Source organism: Muntiacus reevesi, chromosome 4 (assembly GCF_963930625.1).
Source record: "Muntiacus reevesi chromosome 4, mMunRee1.1, whole genome shotgun sequence".
Taxonomy (NCBI): Eukaryota; Metazoa; Chordata; class Mammalia; order Artiodactyla; family Cervidae; genus Muntiacus; species Muntiacus reevesi.
The window spans coordinates 141,540,395-141,557,231 of NC_089252.1; the positions used below are offsets into that span (position 1 = coordinate 141,540,395).

The 16,837-nt window shown below is 34.9% G+C and overlaps 1 protein-coding gene across 1 annotated transcript in view; it reads left to right on the top strand.

Annotated features, from left to right (window-relative positions):
- METAP2 (methionyl aminopeptidase 2) overlaps positions 1-16,215 on the top strand; it is a 31,199-nt gene extending 14,984 nt beyond the window's left edge. Inside the window, exons 5-11 of the mRNA XM_065934233.1 lie at positions 6,315-6,476; positions 7,231-7,412; positions 8,171-8,265; positions 8,513-8,609; positions 12,669-12,772; positions 13,303-13,418; positions 14,107-16,215. Of these exons, the coding sequence (XP_065790305.1) occupies positions 6,315-6,476; positions 7,231-7,412; positions 8,171-8,265; positions 8,513-8,609; positions 12,669-12,772; positions 13,303-13,418; positions 14,107-14,359 (1,009 nt within the window). The 3' untranslated portion in view covers positions 14,360-16,215. The remainder of the gene's footprint in view (positions 1-6,314; positions 6,477-7,230; positions 7,413-8,170; positions 8,266-8,512; positions 8,610-12,668; positions 12,773-13,302; positions 13,419-14,106) is intronic.
- Positions 16,216-16,837: the final 622 nt, after the last annotated feature.

Below are 16,837 nucleotides of genomic sequence, written 5' to 3' on the forward strand. Positions count from 1 at the left end.
GAACTGTGCTCTACTACCTAAATAAAAAAACTTACGAATTTGTTGCAGAGAAAATACAGTAGAAGCCCTCTTATCCAAGATGATTGGGACCAGTAGTTGGTTAATCGTTACTGATAAGAGTTAACTTAAAACAGGCATTTGTTTTTCATCATTGTTGATCCTTAAGCGTAGATCGCGTTGGACTCCAGTTTTTTTTTTTCCTGTGAGCTATATTCATAATGCACTGAGTCCATTCCATTTTGAGTTTCTGTGAACAGCAAGAACTAAGTAATCTGAGGGCTGATGGCTGTGTCTTTACATCTTTTTTATGAAATCATTTCCATTTGGCAGAAGTATTTTTTGATAGCTTGCCTTTAATGAAACTTCTCTGAGTAGTCAATTTAGTTTTCATAGAAACAATTCTTTTTAGTAATGTATAAGTAAATTACATCATTGCAGTAACAAGTACAGATGACTGGTTTGGGTACAGATCACTTGACTTTTGGAAGTGTTCTGAAAGAGTACATTTTTTCTGGTTAGCAGACTAGTTAAGATTCTGGATGCTTTGACCAAACCATCTGCATTTGAATCCCAGTTTTAACACTTATTAGCTTTGTGACTTGGGCAAGTAGTTTATCATGTTTGTGCTTTCATATCCTAATCCATAACATGGGCACTTAATAGCATTGTGAGGAATAATATTTTAGTGTTTAGTAGAGTGATAGACACATAGTAAGCATTAAGTGTTAGCTACTGTTATTCAGAACAGGAACCCAACCACTAATATTCAGAATACAGTGAGCATTGGTCCATATAGTTTATAAGGATAATCAGGAGCATTGGTTAATCCAGTGGTTGCAATAGTTGGTTAAGAAAGCTTCTACTGTACTATTGTTTCCTTGACCTATATAAAGACATCATTGTTTTTCTTTAAACTTAGAAAGGAACATGATGTTATGTCTTATGGCATGGGCATTTTTTCTTTGAATTTGAATACATCAGTCACTGTCCCTATCTTAAGCATTTTAAGATGTCATAAACATGGAGTTTTGTATTAATTACCTAAATTTTCATGGTACATACGATGTGATCACACTTAGTTTTCAATATAATCTTTTTGATTTTTTTTTTTTGCTTGCTTGTTTCCTCTTCCTTCCCTTTCTTCCAGACCCATGTAACCACCTAGCAGGTAGCCTTCCATATTTTTCTATGTCCATGTATGTGTACATCTGTCTCTACTTGTGTAAGGAGAGTGTTTCGGTCATTATTTGGTGTACAAAAATAGAATTGTAGGTATAGTTTTTTCTCCTCCGTGCTTTTCTCATCAGGGCTGCATCTTGGGAGTCCCAAGTCAATCAAAATGTTGATTGATTAATAAGCTCTGTTATTTTTTTGAATGGCTGCATAATATTCTGTGGTGTGATCATATAGTGCTTTATTCCACCATTTTAATTTATGAGCATTCACTTTGCCTCCAATTTTTTTTTTTTTGTGCCATTATAAACCATTTGCAATAGGCATGTATATATACTTATGCATATATATGTATGTATACATATATGTGTTTGGATAGACACATATATATCTCCATATATGCTGACAGTTTTATTATGTGATAGTTCTTCAGGAGTGGAATTGCCAAATTAACATATTAATATTTTATGATTCCCACATTGCTAGTGATTTTGAGTGTCTTTTGATTATTGGTTTTATTCTTTTGCTCTTATAGAAGTTTAAAGATTTTAAATAACAGTATATATTCATATTTTGTACTTTTGTGTTCTTAGCAGTCTCTTATTTTCTCAAAACTTTTTTTTTTGTTTTATTACATCTTGAATTGGTCTGGAATTTTTTGTCTAAGGTTGGGAGTGCTAATTTTATTTTCTTTTAAATGGGTAGTCAGTTGTGTTTTTGTTTAGTAGTTTCATTCTATTTAATTGAATGACTGCTTTTGCCATATTCTATTCTCATGTAATAGAACTCTATTTCTATTCTCTTGTATAATGGAACCAGTTTCTGTATTATTTATTCTGTTCCACTCATCTCTATTTCTATAGTATTTATTTTGATAGTTTGATGAGTCAGTGTGCTTCTTCTCTGCTATACAGCCCAACCAAACATAACTCTTCTATAGTTTTCTTAGGTACTTTTGGTCATATTTTTAGTTTTAACACACATATGCACAGAAAAATGCCCTTCTTACTGGAATCCCATCATAATTATGTATTTGTTTCAGAAAATTGACAGTTGTATCATAGTGTCCATTGTCATATATTTTCCAGCCCATTCTGATTTTTTTTTTAGCGTATGTCCTCTTTTTGTTATATTTGTTTGTAAAGGTTTTATTCTGTTACTAATGTAAACGAGTTACTTCTATTTCCATTTCTGTTTTCTAATTACTGAAGGGCCAGAAAGCCATTGGTTTCCTATACTTGTTAACACACTGTTAATAGGAAACTGGAAGTAACGTTTAATACAAGGAAAAAGTTGAAGTTTTGTATATCTTAGAAACTACCCTTTCCTTTTTGCTGTCATTTTCTGATGCAAATTAAACATTGTATAAGTAAAGTAGCTTCTGTTTTTGAAACAATACAGGAAGATATTGTATACTATAATATCTCTTGGAGTAATACATGTACTATTTTTCTGAAGTATTTGAGAGTACGTTGTACATTTTTGGTGGGTTACTAGATAAGTAGATATATTGTCCTTTTTGTGGTTGTCACATATGCAGGCTCCTGATGTCAGTTTCTTTCATTTGGATAAGATATTATTCAGTTTCTTTTGGTGTATCATTATTCTTTTCCCTCTTGTAATTGGTAATTTTGGGGAAGTTACTTTGAGAATGTAAACATCTCATTCCTTAGGAACATCTTCCTTACATGTAGAAATTCATGATTTTGGAAATCAGTTTTTACTAGGGTGTTGTTGCTCTTAAATTTTTTTTAACATTTTATGTGTATTTTCTGTGTTATTAAAATTTTTTGAAACCAATTTTTAATGGCTCTAATGATGTTCTGTTCTGTATCTAGCCTAATTTTTATTAGTTATTTCCCTATTTTCAAGTATTAATACTGTTTTCAATTTTTACCACTAGAGAAATTTCTGTGATGAACATCTTGGTATGTTAATTGAATCTAATTTTTCTCATTCTGGGTCACTAGAAATGGAACAAAGAATTATTTGAAATTCTTGATTTGTATTTCTGAATTCACTAGGCAGTTTTTGGGACATTTGTTAATATTACAAGCAATGTATATTCATGGTAGTACAAGTAGAGAATATAGATAAGCAAAAAAGAAGAAAATAGAAATTTCTGTAAATCTGTCTGTGAATTAAAATCAGTTTACTATCTGTTATGAGTTTTACCTTATTTGATCTCTTGATTAATGTGGTTATAGCCAGCTGTTTCTTATTTAAAGTTCTTTTTGCAGTTTCCAAGTAATCTGTTAGATTACTGTTAGATTACTAACAGGGTACTGTTAGAATATTCCTTTTTTTTTTTTTTTTTAAACAATCTTAATTATTTTAATACCTGTTGATGGTCCTTGCTTTGTCAGTTATTTTATGAGGACTTCAGAATGATGAATATCTAATTCCAACATTTTTTCTACATTTATTTGTTGACATTATTCTATAAGAAGAATTTTCCTTTACCAACTGTAGTTGGGAACAAACTGTACTGTCTTCTCATAGGCAGTTTAAACACGCATTCTTTTTTTTTTCCTGTCAAGCTGTATGGCTTGTGGGGTCTTAGTTCCCTGACCAGGGATTGAACCCAGGCTCTTGGCAGTGGAGAGTGGAGAGTTCTAACCACTGAACTACCAGGGAGTTCCCTCTTTTTCTCTCTAAATACCACTTTTCACAGGAAGGAGTTGGTGTCAACATGCGTGCTGCTTTATTATTTCTGGGCTAACGACATGTCTTTTTTTAAGATACGCATTTTTAAGTGGTTTTGGTAAATGTGGCATGTAGTACCTTAAAATGCAAATAGTGGCTCAGATGGTAAAGAATCTGTCTGCAGTGTGGGAGATGTGAGTTCAGTCCCTGGGTCAGGAAGATCCCCTGGAGAAGGGAATGGCAGCCCACTCCAATATTCTTGCCTGGAGGATCCCATGGACAGAGGAGCCTTTCAGATACCTTTGTTTGTGTCTTTTGGTCTTCTATTTTTTCTGCTTTTAACACATCCACTAATAAAAGTGATGAAATATTTAAGACTCAGAAATCAAAGAGGTGTGAAGAATTTACATATTCTATAAACATTTACTGTAAAGATTCTCTTGCAAGCAACTATTTTGATAGTTTTGTTTTGCAGACATAATTTTGTAAAAACGGATATGTCACCTGTCAGTTTAATTAATTCCTTTCTAAAATATTTGTTGTGACTTAGAATGATTTTTTAATCTTATTTATAAGTTTTTGTTAAGTAAACTGAACATCAAAAAATCAAACTTAAGGGAGACTCCTTCATATTTTCTCTTTCACTTGGGCCTTGAATTAAAATTATAGACCCTGACAGTAGGTTCTCCAGTATCTCTAATGACTTTCATCTTGAACTCAGGACTTAGCAAAATTTATTTAAATTCAGTTTTTGATCGATAGTTCTTCACTAACAATGCAGAACATTACATAATCTTGTGAAGAATCCGCTGCTTCAAGAGTCAGCCATGCAACCTTCAAAGTGTAAGATAGTCATGAGATCTGTTGACTTCAATATTGGGGATCTTTATTGTATCATGTTCTGATTGTAAAATGTCAAATATCATTTGAAATTTAATTAAACTTATGTTTTAACCTATAAGAAATCACTTTGAAGAATCTTAATGGTTGGGTTGAGAAGAAATTGGGAATTCATAATGACCGATTCCATTTTCATTGCCCTGAATTCATTATGTCCATCAGTTCTCCGTGGACATAGCCTTTTGTCTTACCACTCTGTAGAGTAAACATTAGCTGTTACTTTTGCTTTCCACAAAATCTTTGGCTTTTGAAGCAAAAGGTGTTTCAGCCTTTGCTGCCAGGTATGGCTGTAATGTGCCAGAATTATTTGAAAATAAAGCCAGTACTCTTGTGCCTAAGAATGATTTATTCTTAGAACATTTGGGTTCCTGGTTTGCAGGGAAGAGATTTGGACTTGTGGGAGAGAAAAGGCTAGACTGATAAGTATGTAATGGGTTTAAAACTGACCTTAAACTGGTGGTACTGTAATGTTTTAGTTTTCTGAAAATATCAGTAGGTAGATCCAAAATATATTTCCAAACAGTAAACAGCTAAAGAAGCCTCTGTGATTTTTAAATACTCCCAGTTTCACATAGGACAGCTCCTTTGGGCCTAGCAAATCAGAGGTAGTAGATGTTGACAGAGGTAGCTGCTGCTGCAACAGGGAAGTAATCATAGTGAACTTGATGTTGACACATAGAAAAACTCAAAGCAGTTTGAGTCACTATTTTAGTGGGCTGTAGTTTAAAGCAATTGGGTAAACTCTTATAAAGACTCAGATTGTAAATATTTTAGGTCTTGAGTATTAATTCATTGCTGTTGAACCTGAAAGTAGCTATGGATGATATGTAAATAAATGAGCAAAGCTATGTCACAGAATGGTTTTATTTACAAAATAGGTGCCGGGCTGGATTTGCCTGCAGGCTGTAGTTTGCTGACCACTAACTTTGAGGCAAATAAAAATTATTTCTTGATGACATCACTATTATACTAAGTATAATTTTTACTTCAGTGATCACTGACTTGTGAATTCTATATTCAGTATTGCTTAAGAATCTGTGAAAACTATAAAAACAAAAGACTTTCATTTGAAAAGTTACTGTTTTTGAAATGTACTGCTTAAAAAGGGAGTCAGTAGATCTCTTCATTCCCAAATACTGAATATAAAAATCAGTCATCCTAGCAGTTTTAGAATATGAGCCATCTCCTTCAAGGAAGATGTTATATATATATATATTTAAAATTAGAAAAATCCTGCAAAAGCACATAATTTATGTTTTGAGGAAGATGAATGCAGATTGCCAAGTCAAGTCTTTGGATTTAGTACTTGCTCTGTTGGTGAAGTTAAATGCTAATATTTGGTCCACCTTTAAAATTTATATTACCTGGAGTGAAAGAATGACTTTTTTTCTAAGAGTCTTACAAAAGGTTTAACTTGATTTGGCTTGGTTGTAACTGTGTTGGGTACTTGTATTTCAGAAACTTTGCTGACTTTTAATAAAAATCTGAGTATGTAATTTTTTGCTTGGAATATCTTAGTGTATTTTATCTCTCAGCTATTATGCTTATTTTGCTGTTTCTTAAATAACTAATGCTATACTATGCATACTATAAAGGCGAACAGCTGCTTGGAGAACTACAAGTGAAGAAAAGAAAGCATTAGATCAAGCTAGTGAAGAGATTTGGAATGATTTTCGAGAAGCTGCAGAAGCACATCGACAAGTTAGAAAATATGTTATGAGCTGGATCAAGCCTGGGATGACAATGATAGAAATCTGGTAAAAAGGAATATGTTTTTGTAAGAATGTGATAAAAAAGTTTTCTTAGCTCTAACTCTTCAGGTTTATGTTTGTCTTTCATTACTGCCTTGCCAAAAATCTTTAAGTGAAGATTCTAGAAATATCTTCTGTAAACCTTATAGTGTTGATGTAATGAGGAAACTGTAAGAGGATGTTTGCATCTCATCCACCCTGTTTTGTACTCGTGTTCTCATATGTACAAATGCACACATTACTGGTTCTTACTTTCTGTTTGGAAACCTGTTATTTTGCTAGCTGACAAGGGATATTAAATTAAAATTCTGGAACACAAGACATTTATAATGCAATGAAGAAAGTGATTATTTCTCCAGTTTTCCCCTTGAGAAATAATTAGCTATAGCTAATAATTAGCTGCAACTTAGTTCTCTGATTCTAAGAATTTTTAAAACTTGTAACATTGAGAAAAATGTAATCAGCCTTTAGTCTAAGTCAATAATCTTATTTCCTGATAAATTAAGTTGAAAATGGATCATGTTTTTCTGTTTTTCTAATGGATTTCTAGTGGATTAAATTCTCTTTATTTTTTTAGAGATGAACTGTTTTCATAGTAGTTACTTAGTTGGAGAACTGTTACTTAGTCATATCCAGAAGTGCTCAGATCACTCCCAGAAAGTAATTTAAGAGTTTTCAGTCAACTTTCTGAACTTGATGAGCTGTAAGGTACATCAAGGGTAAGAATGTAAAAGTAAAGAAGTTCTTTCTCTTTTTTTAGTGAGAAGTTGGAAGACTGTTCACGAAAATTAATAAAAGAGAATGGATTAAACGCAGGCCTGGCATTTCCTACTGGGTGTTCTCTGAATAACTGTGCTGCCCATTATACTCCCAATGCTGGTGACACAACAGTATTACAGTATGATGACATCTGTAAGATAGACTTTGGAACACATATAAGTGGTGAGTTCTTAGAAATAATTCCTTGGGTAGGGCTGTAGATATTGAACTCTTACATTTTCCCTTTTTGATGTCTCAGTTTTCAGTAGAGCTATTAATGCGTTGAGGCAGATTTTGAGATTTATGTTAAAGTATCCTGTTTAATGGAATTCAGTGAAAACTGTTGGGTAATTGAGGTTTGTTACCTATCATAGCAAGGATTGAAAAATAGAATCTTACATTTTCATTCAGGTCGTTGTTTCAGACTTTTTTATTTGTAGAATAACAATAAACATTTACTCAGAACCTTTGAGTTTACCAATCTTTGAATATAATTGTTAGCTTTTCTCAATTCTTTCCTATACCCTGTTAGGTAAGTTCCTTTTACTTTCACTTAACAGGTGAGAAAGCAAAGCTTAAACACTTGAGGTTTTACTAAATTGGAGAATCTAGATGATGGTTAGTGTCCTGTGGACCTGTACATTTTCTCTGCCCACTTGTGCTGCTTAGTTCTCCAGGCTTTCTCAGTTTGATTTGTTTTTATTTTTGTATAACTGCCTGGTGAATACTGAATTGGTGCTGTCTTGAAGTAACCCTGGAATTAATTTTGTCATTTTGAAACATTTGATTATGAATGCTGTCTAGGTACTTGAAGTTCTGCCTTCATTTAATCCCATCATTTTGTTTTTTTTTTTTTAATTAGCAAGGTTAATTAATAATGGAGATGCTATAAAGTAGGTAATTTGACTAACTGATAATTAAACACAAATTTCCTCTTTCAGGTAGGATTATCGATTGTGCTTTTACTGTCACTTTTAATCCCAAATATGATACATTATTAAAAGCTGTAAAAGATGCCACTAACACTGGAATAAAGGTATGTGAACTGTAAGCACCATCTCATTTAATATATTTTGAGCACTTTATAGTCTGTTTAAGGACTTTGGGTTATGTAAGACTGGTCTACCACCCTTAGGGTTTTTGGTGAGTTATTGTAGTACAGTGTATAGAAAGCTTTTATAGGTGAAGTTATTTCTGATTGTCCCATATTTTAAGACATTAGAAAGTTAAGTTCCCATAAAATTCTGTACCTTGAATAACAGTATACGTGATTCTATTCTTAGTGTGCCGGAATTGATGTTCGTCTCTGTGATGTTGGTGAGGCAATCCAAGAAGTTATGGAATCCTATGAAGTTGAAATAGATGGGAAGACATATCAAGGTATGTTATCTAAAAATGCATCTTATTTTGAAATGTCTTAACTTGGCAGAAATAATTTTGCATGATGGTGTTGAGTGCTTTCTTTGGGTCAGCTGCTTTATCTTTCTCTCTTGGAAATTGAGAATATAAAGAGGGGAAACAAGGGAAGTGACCTGTTCATGGTAGGAATTCTGTGGTAGCTAGTTGCTAGGAACTGTTAGTCTACTCTGGTCGCTGTTAAGAAATGGGAGGATTTATCCCAGAGTGACCAGATGTAGGCTAGATTTTCTGTGGCTAGTTACAAGGCTCAGGCAGAAGTAAGAGGCCCTTTCCATTGATGACTTCTTCCCTCTATTTTTATGTTGAATTCAAAATTTAGAGGCCAGTTAATTCCTTGTATTTATCCCTTCCTTTAATGTTTATTCCCTTTGCTGCCTAGTCTTTCACAGCCATTGCCAATTACACAATCCCAGAGTCACCTGTGCATTTTGGTGGTGTCAATCCAGCCTTTCTCCACTTCCCAGGGTCTATCTGACCACTTTGCAGCCTCCATTCTCCTTCCTAATCTATGCTCATTGCTCTCTGTATCTCCTGTCTTAAAAACTTCCCTGTGGGATATTTCCTACCTTTCCTTTAACCAGATCCCGACTCTTCCTTGTAATCTGAGGAAGCATGGAGACTCTCATGCTGCTTGCCCCGCAGGAAACTCAGATCATTTAGTGTCCTTTGCATTCCCCTGCTGATACTTCTGGACTGTGGTGTCTTTCCCAACCGCACAGTGTTTCTTTCCTGTAAGACTTGATGGTGCTTTGTTGCTCTCTTGCAGATCCTTAAACCTATGAACATATGTACAAATAAAATAAAATTCTTTTAAATATTTATTACTTTTTACTTGTTTCTTTCTTTTTTTTTTTTTTATTGCAGTGAGTTTTCATTGCTGCCTGCAGTCATTATTGCGGTATACAGGCTTCTCATTGTGGTGGCTTCTCTTGTTACGCAGCACAGGGTCTAGGCGCACAGGCTTCAGTATTTGCGACTCAGGCTTAACTGCTCCATGGCATGTGGAATCTTCCTGGGCCAGGGATAGAACCTGTGTCCCTTGCATTGGCAGGAGAATTCTTATCCACTGCACCACCAGGGAGGTCGCACATAAAAAATCCTTAAGGCAAAAAAAAAAAATTCTTACGGCTTCTCACACATGGATGGGAGGTGTTAACAGCTAATGAAGAAAACTTGCTTTGGAGTTAGGCAAGTCTATCTTTGAGCTTAGATAACTTCTTTTTATTTTTTGGTTTAAAATTATTTAAAATGTACTTATTTTTAATTGAGGGATTAATTGCTTTACAGTATTGTGTTGGTTTCTACCAAACATCAACATGAATCGGCCATAAGTGTACCCATGTCCCCTCCTACTTGAACATCCCTCCTACCTCCTCACCCACCCCACTCTTCTAGGTGGTTATCTAGCCCTGGTTTGAGTTCCCTGACTCACATAGCAAATTCCCACTGGCTGGCTGTTTTACATATGGTGATACATGCTTCCATGTTGCTGTCTTCATCCATCTCACCCTCTCCTCCTGCTGCAGCTGTGTCCATAGTGTTCTCTAGGTCTGTGTCTGCAGTGCTGCTCTGCAGTTAGCTTCATCAGTACTGGCTTTAGATAACATCTGTAACTTTGACTGTAATGAGATTCATGATACCATGTTTCCTGTTTTATTTTTGAGAAATGTAAATTTTATGACATGCCTGGAATTTATTAGTATTCAAAAAATATTTGTTGTTTCCTACCGCCAGTTTTGGGATTGGTCTGCAACAAGTAATACTTGAGTTTCTCTCAGATCATCTTTTCCTTCCATTTTCTCCTTATTCTACAACCTTCGTTGGAATGTGGTCTGCCTTTCAAGGCACAGTAGGTGACAGTTTGACTTAATGTTTAGTCACCACAGAACAGTTTCTAGCGTGAAATGTTGAAATTTTAATACCTACTTTCTTACCTCTCCCACTAAGCCAGTGCAGCATTTTAGGTTCTATTCTTTCAGTTATTGTATTGATCAGGGTTCTTAGTTTAGGTAGCACGATTCATTTTTACTAGTCTAAGCAGAAAGAGTATAGACAGATCATGACATTTAGAAGATGAAGAAATGGACTACAGGCTGAACTTTAAGAAGAAATTTCCCTAATCCATGTAACAGAACCAGGCCAGGCCATCAAGGGAGTGGAAGCTATAGAATTAGAAAATAACCATGATAGCTGTTGGTTCCAGAATTAGCCTGCCACTGTCCACAGCCTGTATACCTTGAGCCATGCTTCTTCTATGTAACTTGGTTATATGTGATAGGTTGGGATAGCTAAGAGATGTTTTTAAGTGTGTTTTTGGTTGATCTAGGGGGTCAGTTTGTCGGGTCTTGGAGGGGAGGAATAGTAATGCTTGCTGAATTTTAAAGCAAATTTAGCTTGTCATTTATATAAGGAGGAAGTCTTTTTTAAAAAGCTGATTGAGAGTCTTATTTTTCTGGAGCACCCCTAAATTTGTAATATGCTCATCATTGCTAAAGATTTGGGGGAAAAAAAACCAAACCCCTGCTACCTAATTCTGCCCTAGAAGAAAGGTAACTCACACTGGATTCTACAGAGAATTCTAATACTATAAAACTAGATTTTTTTTTTAAGCTTCTATTGTGGAATATAACAAAAACTGAAAATACACACAACTTAAAAACTTCAACTAAACAGTTGTAAAAATTATGTAACCTCTGCTAAGCTGCTAAGTCTCTTCAGTCGTCTCCGACTCTGTGCGACCCCATAGACAGCAGCCCACCAGGCTCCCCTGTCCCTGGGATTCTCCAGGCAAGAACACTGGAGTGGGTTGCCATTTCCTTCTCCAATGCATGAAAGTGAAAAATGAAAGTGAAGTCACTCAGTCGTGTCCGACTCTTAGCGACCCCATGGACTGCAGCTTACCAGGCTCCTCCGTCGATGGGATTTTCCAGGCAAGAGTACTGGAGTGGGGTGCCATTGCCTTCTCCATATGTAACCTCACCCCTTGAGAAATAGGATATTGCCAGCATTACAGAAGCCCCCCAGCTTTATATACCCCTTCTCGGTTACAGAAGGCTTTTTCAAATAAGCCATTATCTAAAGATTTGCATTTCCTTTTATCTTTACCTAATTATGCATCCCTAAAGATTTAGTATATTGTGCTTAATTTTGAATTGTATGCGTGCGTGTATATATATAGGATTGTACCATATCTATATAATTGTGCCTTTTGCTCATTTGGTTGTATCTCAGTCAGTATATCCCTAGCTTTTCGTTTTTATTGTTGAATAAGTGTTCCACTGTGTAAACATACTCACAGTTTGTTTATTCTGTCATTGATTCTAGGACTTTGGGGTTGTTTTGATTTTCTTTTTTACCACTTGACATGCTAATATAATAATAAAATTTAGCGTTTCTTAATACTGTTGTTTTGACAAAGAATCCTCATTTTCAAATTACCTTTTGGTTCATAACCATAATAGTACATATTTTCCTTGTTTGTAATGCTTATATACATGATATTTTATGCCTAGATGGACCATAGATGGTCCATAGATAGACCCCCATTATGTCCTCATCACATAATTTATTCTTTTTGCATTGTTTTCCCTACTCCTTCTGGTTTTTAATCTATAACATTGCAACAAATAACTTTTTATATCCCTCTAGTTTTCCAATTTGTATTTAACTATCTTAAGGTAGGGTTGGGCTTCCCTGGTAGCTCAGCTGGTAAAGAATCCACCTGCAACACAGGAGACCCAGGTTTGATCCCTAGGTTGGGAAGATCCCCTGGAGGAGGATATGGCAACCCACTCCCAGTATTCTTGCTTGGGAAATCCCATGGACAGAGGAGCCTGGTAGGCTACAGTCCATGAGGCCACAGTAGTTGGACACAACTTAGTGACTAAACCACTAGACCACGAATGTGGGGTTAACAGCACCAAACCTGATTTTTAAGTAAATGCTTGAACTCTGTACCAAAGGCCAAGAGATCTGTTTGTGCCTTGAAACCATGAATAAGTTTTTCTTCTATTATGCCAGTGAAACCAATCCGTAATCTAAATGGACATTCAATTGGGCCATATAGAATACATGCTGGGAAAACAGTGCCCATTGTGAAAGGAGGAGAGGCAACAAGAATGGAGGTATGTATGCATTAGCACTATTTTCTGTGAAGCATTTGGACTTTTTTTTCTTCTGAACTATGAAGCTAGTAGTAGTTGAGTATATAGTATGTTGAGCAAAATTAACTTGCCATTCATACAAACCCCAACAGGAATTGGGCTGTATACAAACCCCAACAGGAATTGGGCTGTGTAAATGTGCAGATTGTGTCTGGTCATACTGGGGTTCAGTTGGCTGTGCAAGTGAGGCATGTCAAAGGTTTTGTCGATACTTGGTTATTTATTGAGCATCTTGTTGGTGCCAGTCTCTTTAGTAGGCACTGAGATGTATAATAGTAGTGAACAAAATTTCCTGCCCATATAAAGTCTACATTCTAATAGACCACACAGAGATCAAAAGTGCTAAGGAGGTAAATCAGGAAAAGGTAGATAAGGACTGCCAGGTGTGTGATTTCTTACATTAAATGGGGAATACCTCAACCTGAAGTTAAGATGGGAATTTTAATTCATTCTGAATTTTTCTTCGTTTCCCTTGACTCATATATTTTTAGGAAGGAGAAGTATATGCCATCGAAACCTTTGGTAGCACAGGAAAAGGTGTGGTTCATGATGATATGGAATGTTCACATTACATGAAAAATTTTGATGTTGGACATGTGCCAATAAGGTGAGAGGCTATTCTTTTTATAAGATTGATGAGTTTCTCTTTCCAGTTAACAGCATTTTAAAATGTGTGATGGACATCCACAGTGGTACATTCATAAATGCACAGTTCTATAGCCTAACAATAAGGTCTGTAAATTTCTATAATTTAGCAAAAAAAAAAAAAAGCCCTATTAGAAATGTTAACTGAGATGAAATGATCTAAACATTCTGTTCATATCTTGTTTCCAATAATTATAATAATTACAGATTATTATTTTGCTGGTATTCCTAGGTTTTTGTTTTTACTATTTTCCCATTGGTAAACTTTGTATTTTTATTTACTTTTTAAAAACTTTTTGGAGGTGATTGAAGCATCTTCTTTATGATCAGATCTTTTTCAGCTTGATGCCGAAATTTCCCCCAAAAGGGGAATTCCCACCTTAATATTATTGATAAGTTTGTACTTGAAATTTAACACTGTGTGCATAGACATGTAAATATAAGATAACCTTCATCTGGTCGTCTTTCCATCTGCCATCTGTAATTGAGTATTATACATTCTGGTTTTTGGAAGTTGAAAGAGGCAGCAAAGAGAGTTTTTTGAACTTTAATTACTAAGTAAAGTCATAGTTTTTGTTTGAGTTTTCCTTAATGGGCGAAATGAGTTGGTAACTTTTTAGCCAACTATTAATCTTGGACTTTTCTCTTAGGCTTCCAAGAACAAAACACTTGTTAAATGTCATCAATGAAAACTTTGGCACTCTCGCCTTCTGCCGCAGATGGCTGGATCGTTTGGGAGAAAGTAAATACTTGATGGCTCTGAAGAATCTGTGTGACTTGGGCATTGTAGACCCATATCCACCATTATGTGACATTAAAGGATCATATACAGCACAGTTTGAACATACCATACTTTTGCGTCCAACATGTAAAGAAGTTGTCAGCCGAGGAGACGACTATTAAACTTAATCCAAAGCCACCACACCACCTTTTATTTTGTAAGCTTTGTTGGAATACATTATACCAGATTTAATTTGCAACATGTTGTCTTAACAGTGGACCTATGTAATACTTTTATCCATGTTTAAAAAGGAAGGAATTTGATCAAAGGCAAACCATTTAATGTTATTAACCAAGGAAAAAGCTTCCAGGACTTTGAAATGTTAACCATTTTCTGTCTGTAAAGCTCCAGATAGTTAGGAATGACATACATTTTGTTTCAAACACCTAAGAGATGCTTTTCAGATATTTATATTGCCATATTCTTAATTGAATGCTTTGAATGACTACATCCAGTTCTGCACCTATATACCCTCTGGTATTGCTTTTTAACCTTCCTGGAATTCATTTTCTAAAAAATAAAGACATTTTCAGATCTGAGAGCTATATTTCAATGTCTGTGGTTGTAATTCTCTATAGGAAATAGTTTAGCATAGCATAATGTAGGAAAATGTAGAGCCTTTTATCTGGATTGTAGACCCCCACACTGAAACTTTCCTTCTGACTGAGTGGCTAAAACAAGAACTATACATACATAAAGTGGGAGGAGAATTTTCATAAGTTAAAAACAGCTTTAGGAACATTTTGCTTTTACTTTTTTTAGGACAGTATTAATGCGTGTCTTTCATTTAACCCCTTGATATTAGAAAGATATAATTAAAACATAACTTAGTAGGAACATTGTGCCAACTTAAAACCTTGATTTACTAACATCTCAACATTTAGATCCTTTGTCCAGTGGTAGTAGTTATTGAAAAATGTATTTTGCTTACTCAGTAAGCCAAAAGGGCACTTAAAACCACACAAAGAGAAACAGTACTTTCCATGTTTAGATCTCATTCTAGTTATTTCAGTTACTACTTTTTCATTATGAACCAAATTCTCTAGCACCCTGCCCCTGGACTGGTTTGAAGTCATAACATCATGGGTGGTATTTCACTTTCAGGAAGTGAAGTTACAGTAACACTCATAGCAGCTAAGTATGTAAGTTGAATGTAAGATACCAAATATTTGAACTGAACCCCACAGTTCTTAAAACAGATCGCTTGAATTCTGTGTAAATGATTTGTTGGGAATGTTCCCACATAATTTCAAAATTGTTGTGTACCAGGGTAAAGCCTTAATTTGTATATGCTTTAGCACAGATTGCCTCGGGGATGCTGTTTAGGTTGTGTTTTGTTTAACATTTTTCTCATAGGAGAAACCTGACTTCTGTACTAAATCATTTATTATACATGAAAAAGCTGCTCCTTCATATTAGAGGTACAAATGAATGTTATCTTGTGGCATACACAGCCTAGGTTTTAGCTATATGAGCCATGTTTATTATGGTGCTAATGTTCAATAGCTACTTTTGAATAATTTCTCCATTTCCTGTGATGATGTGCAAGTGGCAGAGCTCGCCAGTTCATGCCTGGACATGTTACAGGGCTTGGACCCTCCAGCTAGCTCTTTTGGGGATTTGGTGGAAGGTATAAAGTGTTTTAATTTCTAAACCCAAGAACTTTTGGACTGAGTCAAGAATTTGGAGCTTTGTAAGATCTCTAGCAGTAGTGACTCTCTACTAATTGTAAGCTCCAAGCTCCCTTCCCAAGTTGGGAGCAATGGCTTTACTGCATGCCCCTGAAACGGCTGGAAGAAGTATGATCCTGTGAATAGGAAAGCTGTTACTTAAAAAAAAGAAAAATTGTATTTTCCTGGTAGTGATGTATCTCTTAAAAATCATTTTGTCATGTTTACAATGATGTACCTTATTGGTAACAAATTATTAGTTTGATGTTTAACAATAGTGCCTTTAGTAAATTATTTTACAACCAAAATATGTTGTTTTTTTGTTAGATAAATTTACCAATGTAGAAATCCACATTGAGATATACTGTAAGAAATCTTGACTTGGTTTTAGTTTTGTTAAATAGCCTTAATTTTTTTTTTAGATCAGTTTTAGGTTCATAGCAAAACTGAGCATAAAGTAGAGTTCCTGTAGTCCCCTTTCCTTGACTTCACACACACAGCCTCCCCCATCGGTTTTAGTTTTAAGAGTTTAAAAAGTAAATGGCTAGCAACTATACCACTGTAAACAACATAGCTTCCTGAGTTGTTTTTAAACTGTTGAACTAAAACTAGGTACACTAAAAAGTATAGTTTAAAGTAATCCTTGGTGTTAAAAAAGGCTAAACTCAAGTATCTTGACCACAATAAATCTTTAATGAGGTATAATTACGTTGACAGTTGAGGTAACAACTTGCATAGGTATTTAATAGATGAATAATTTTAAACCTTAGCCATCTAAACTCAAGCTGTAGTTTTGGCATGAATGATTTGTCTGTGAAGTGATAAATTCTCATTGCACTTCATGATCAGCTGCCCCTGATAATTTCAACCTGCAAGCAAACCTACTTAAGAAAAAAGATAATTGATTTTCCAGTGGTTAACACCGATCTA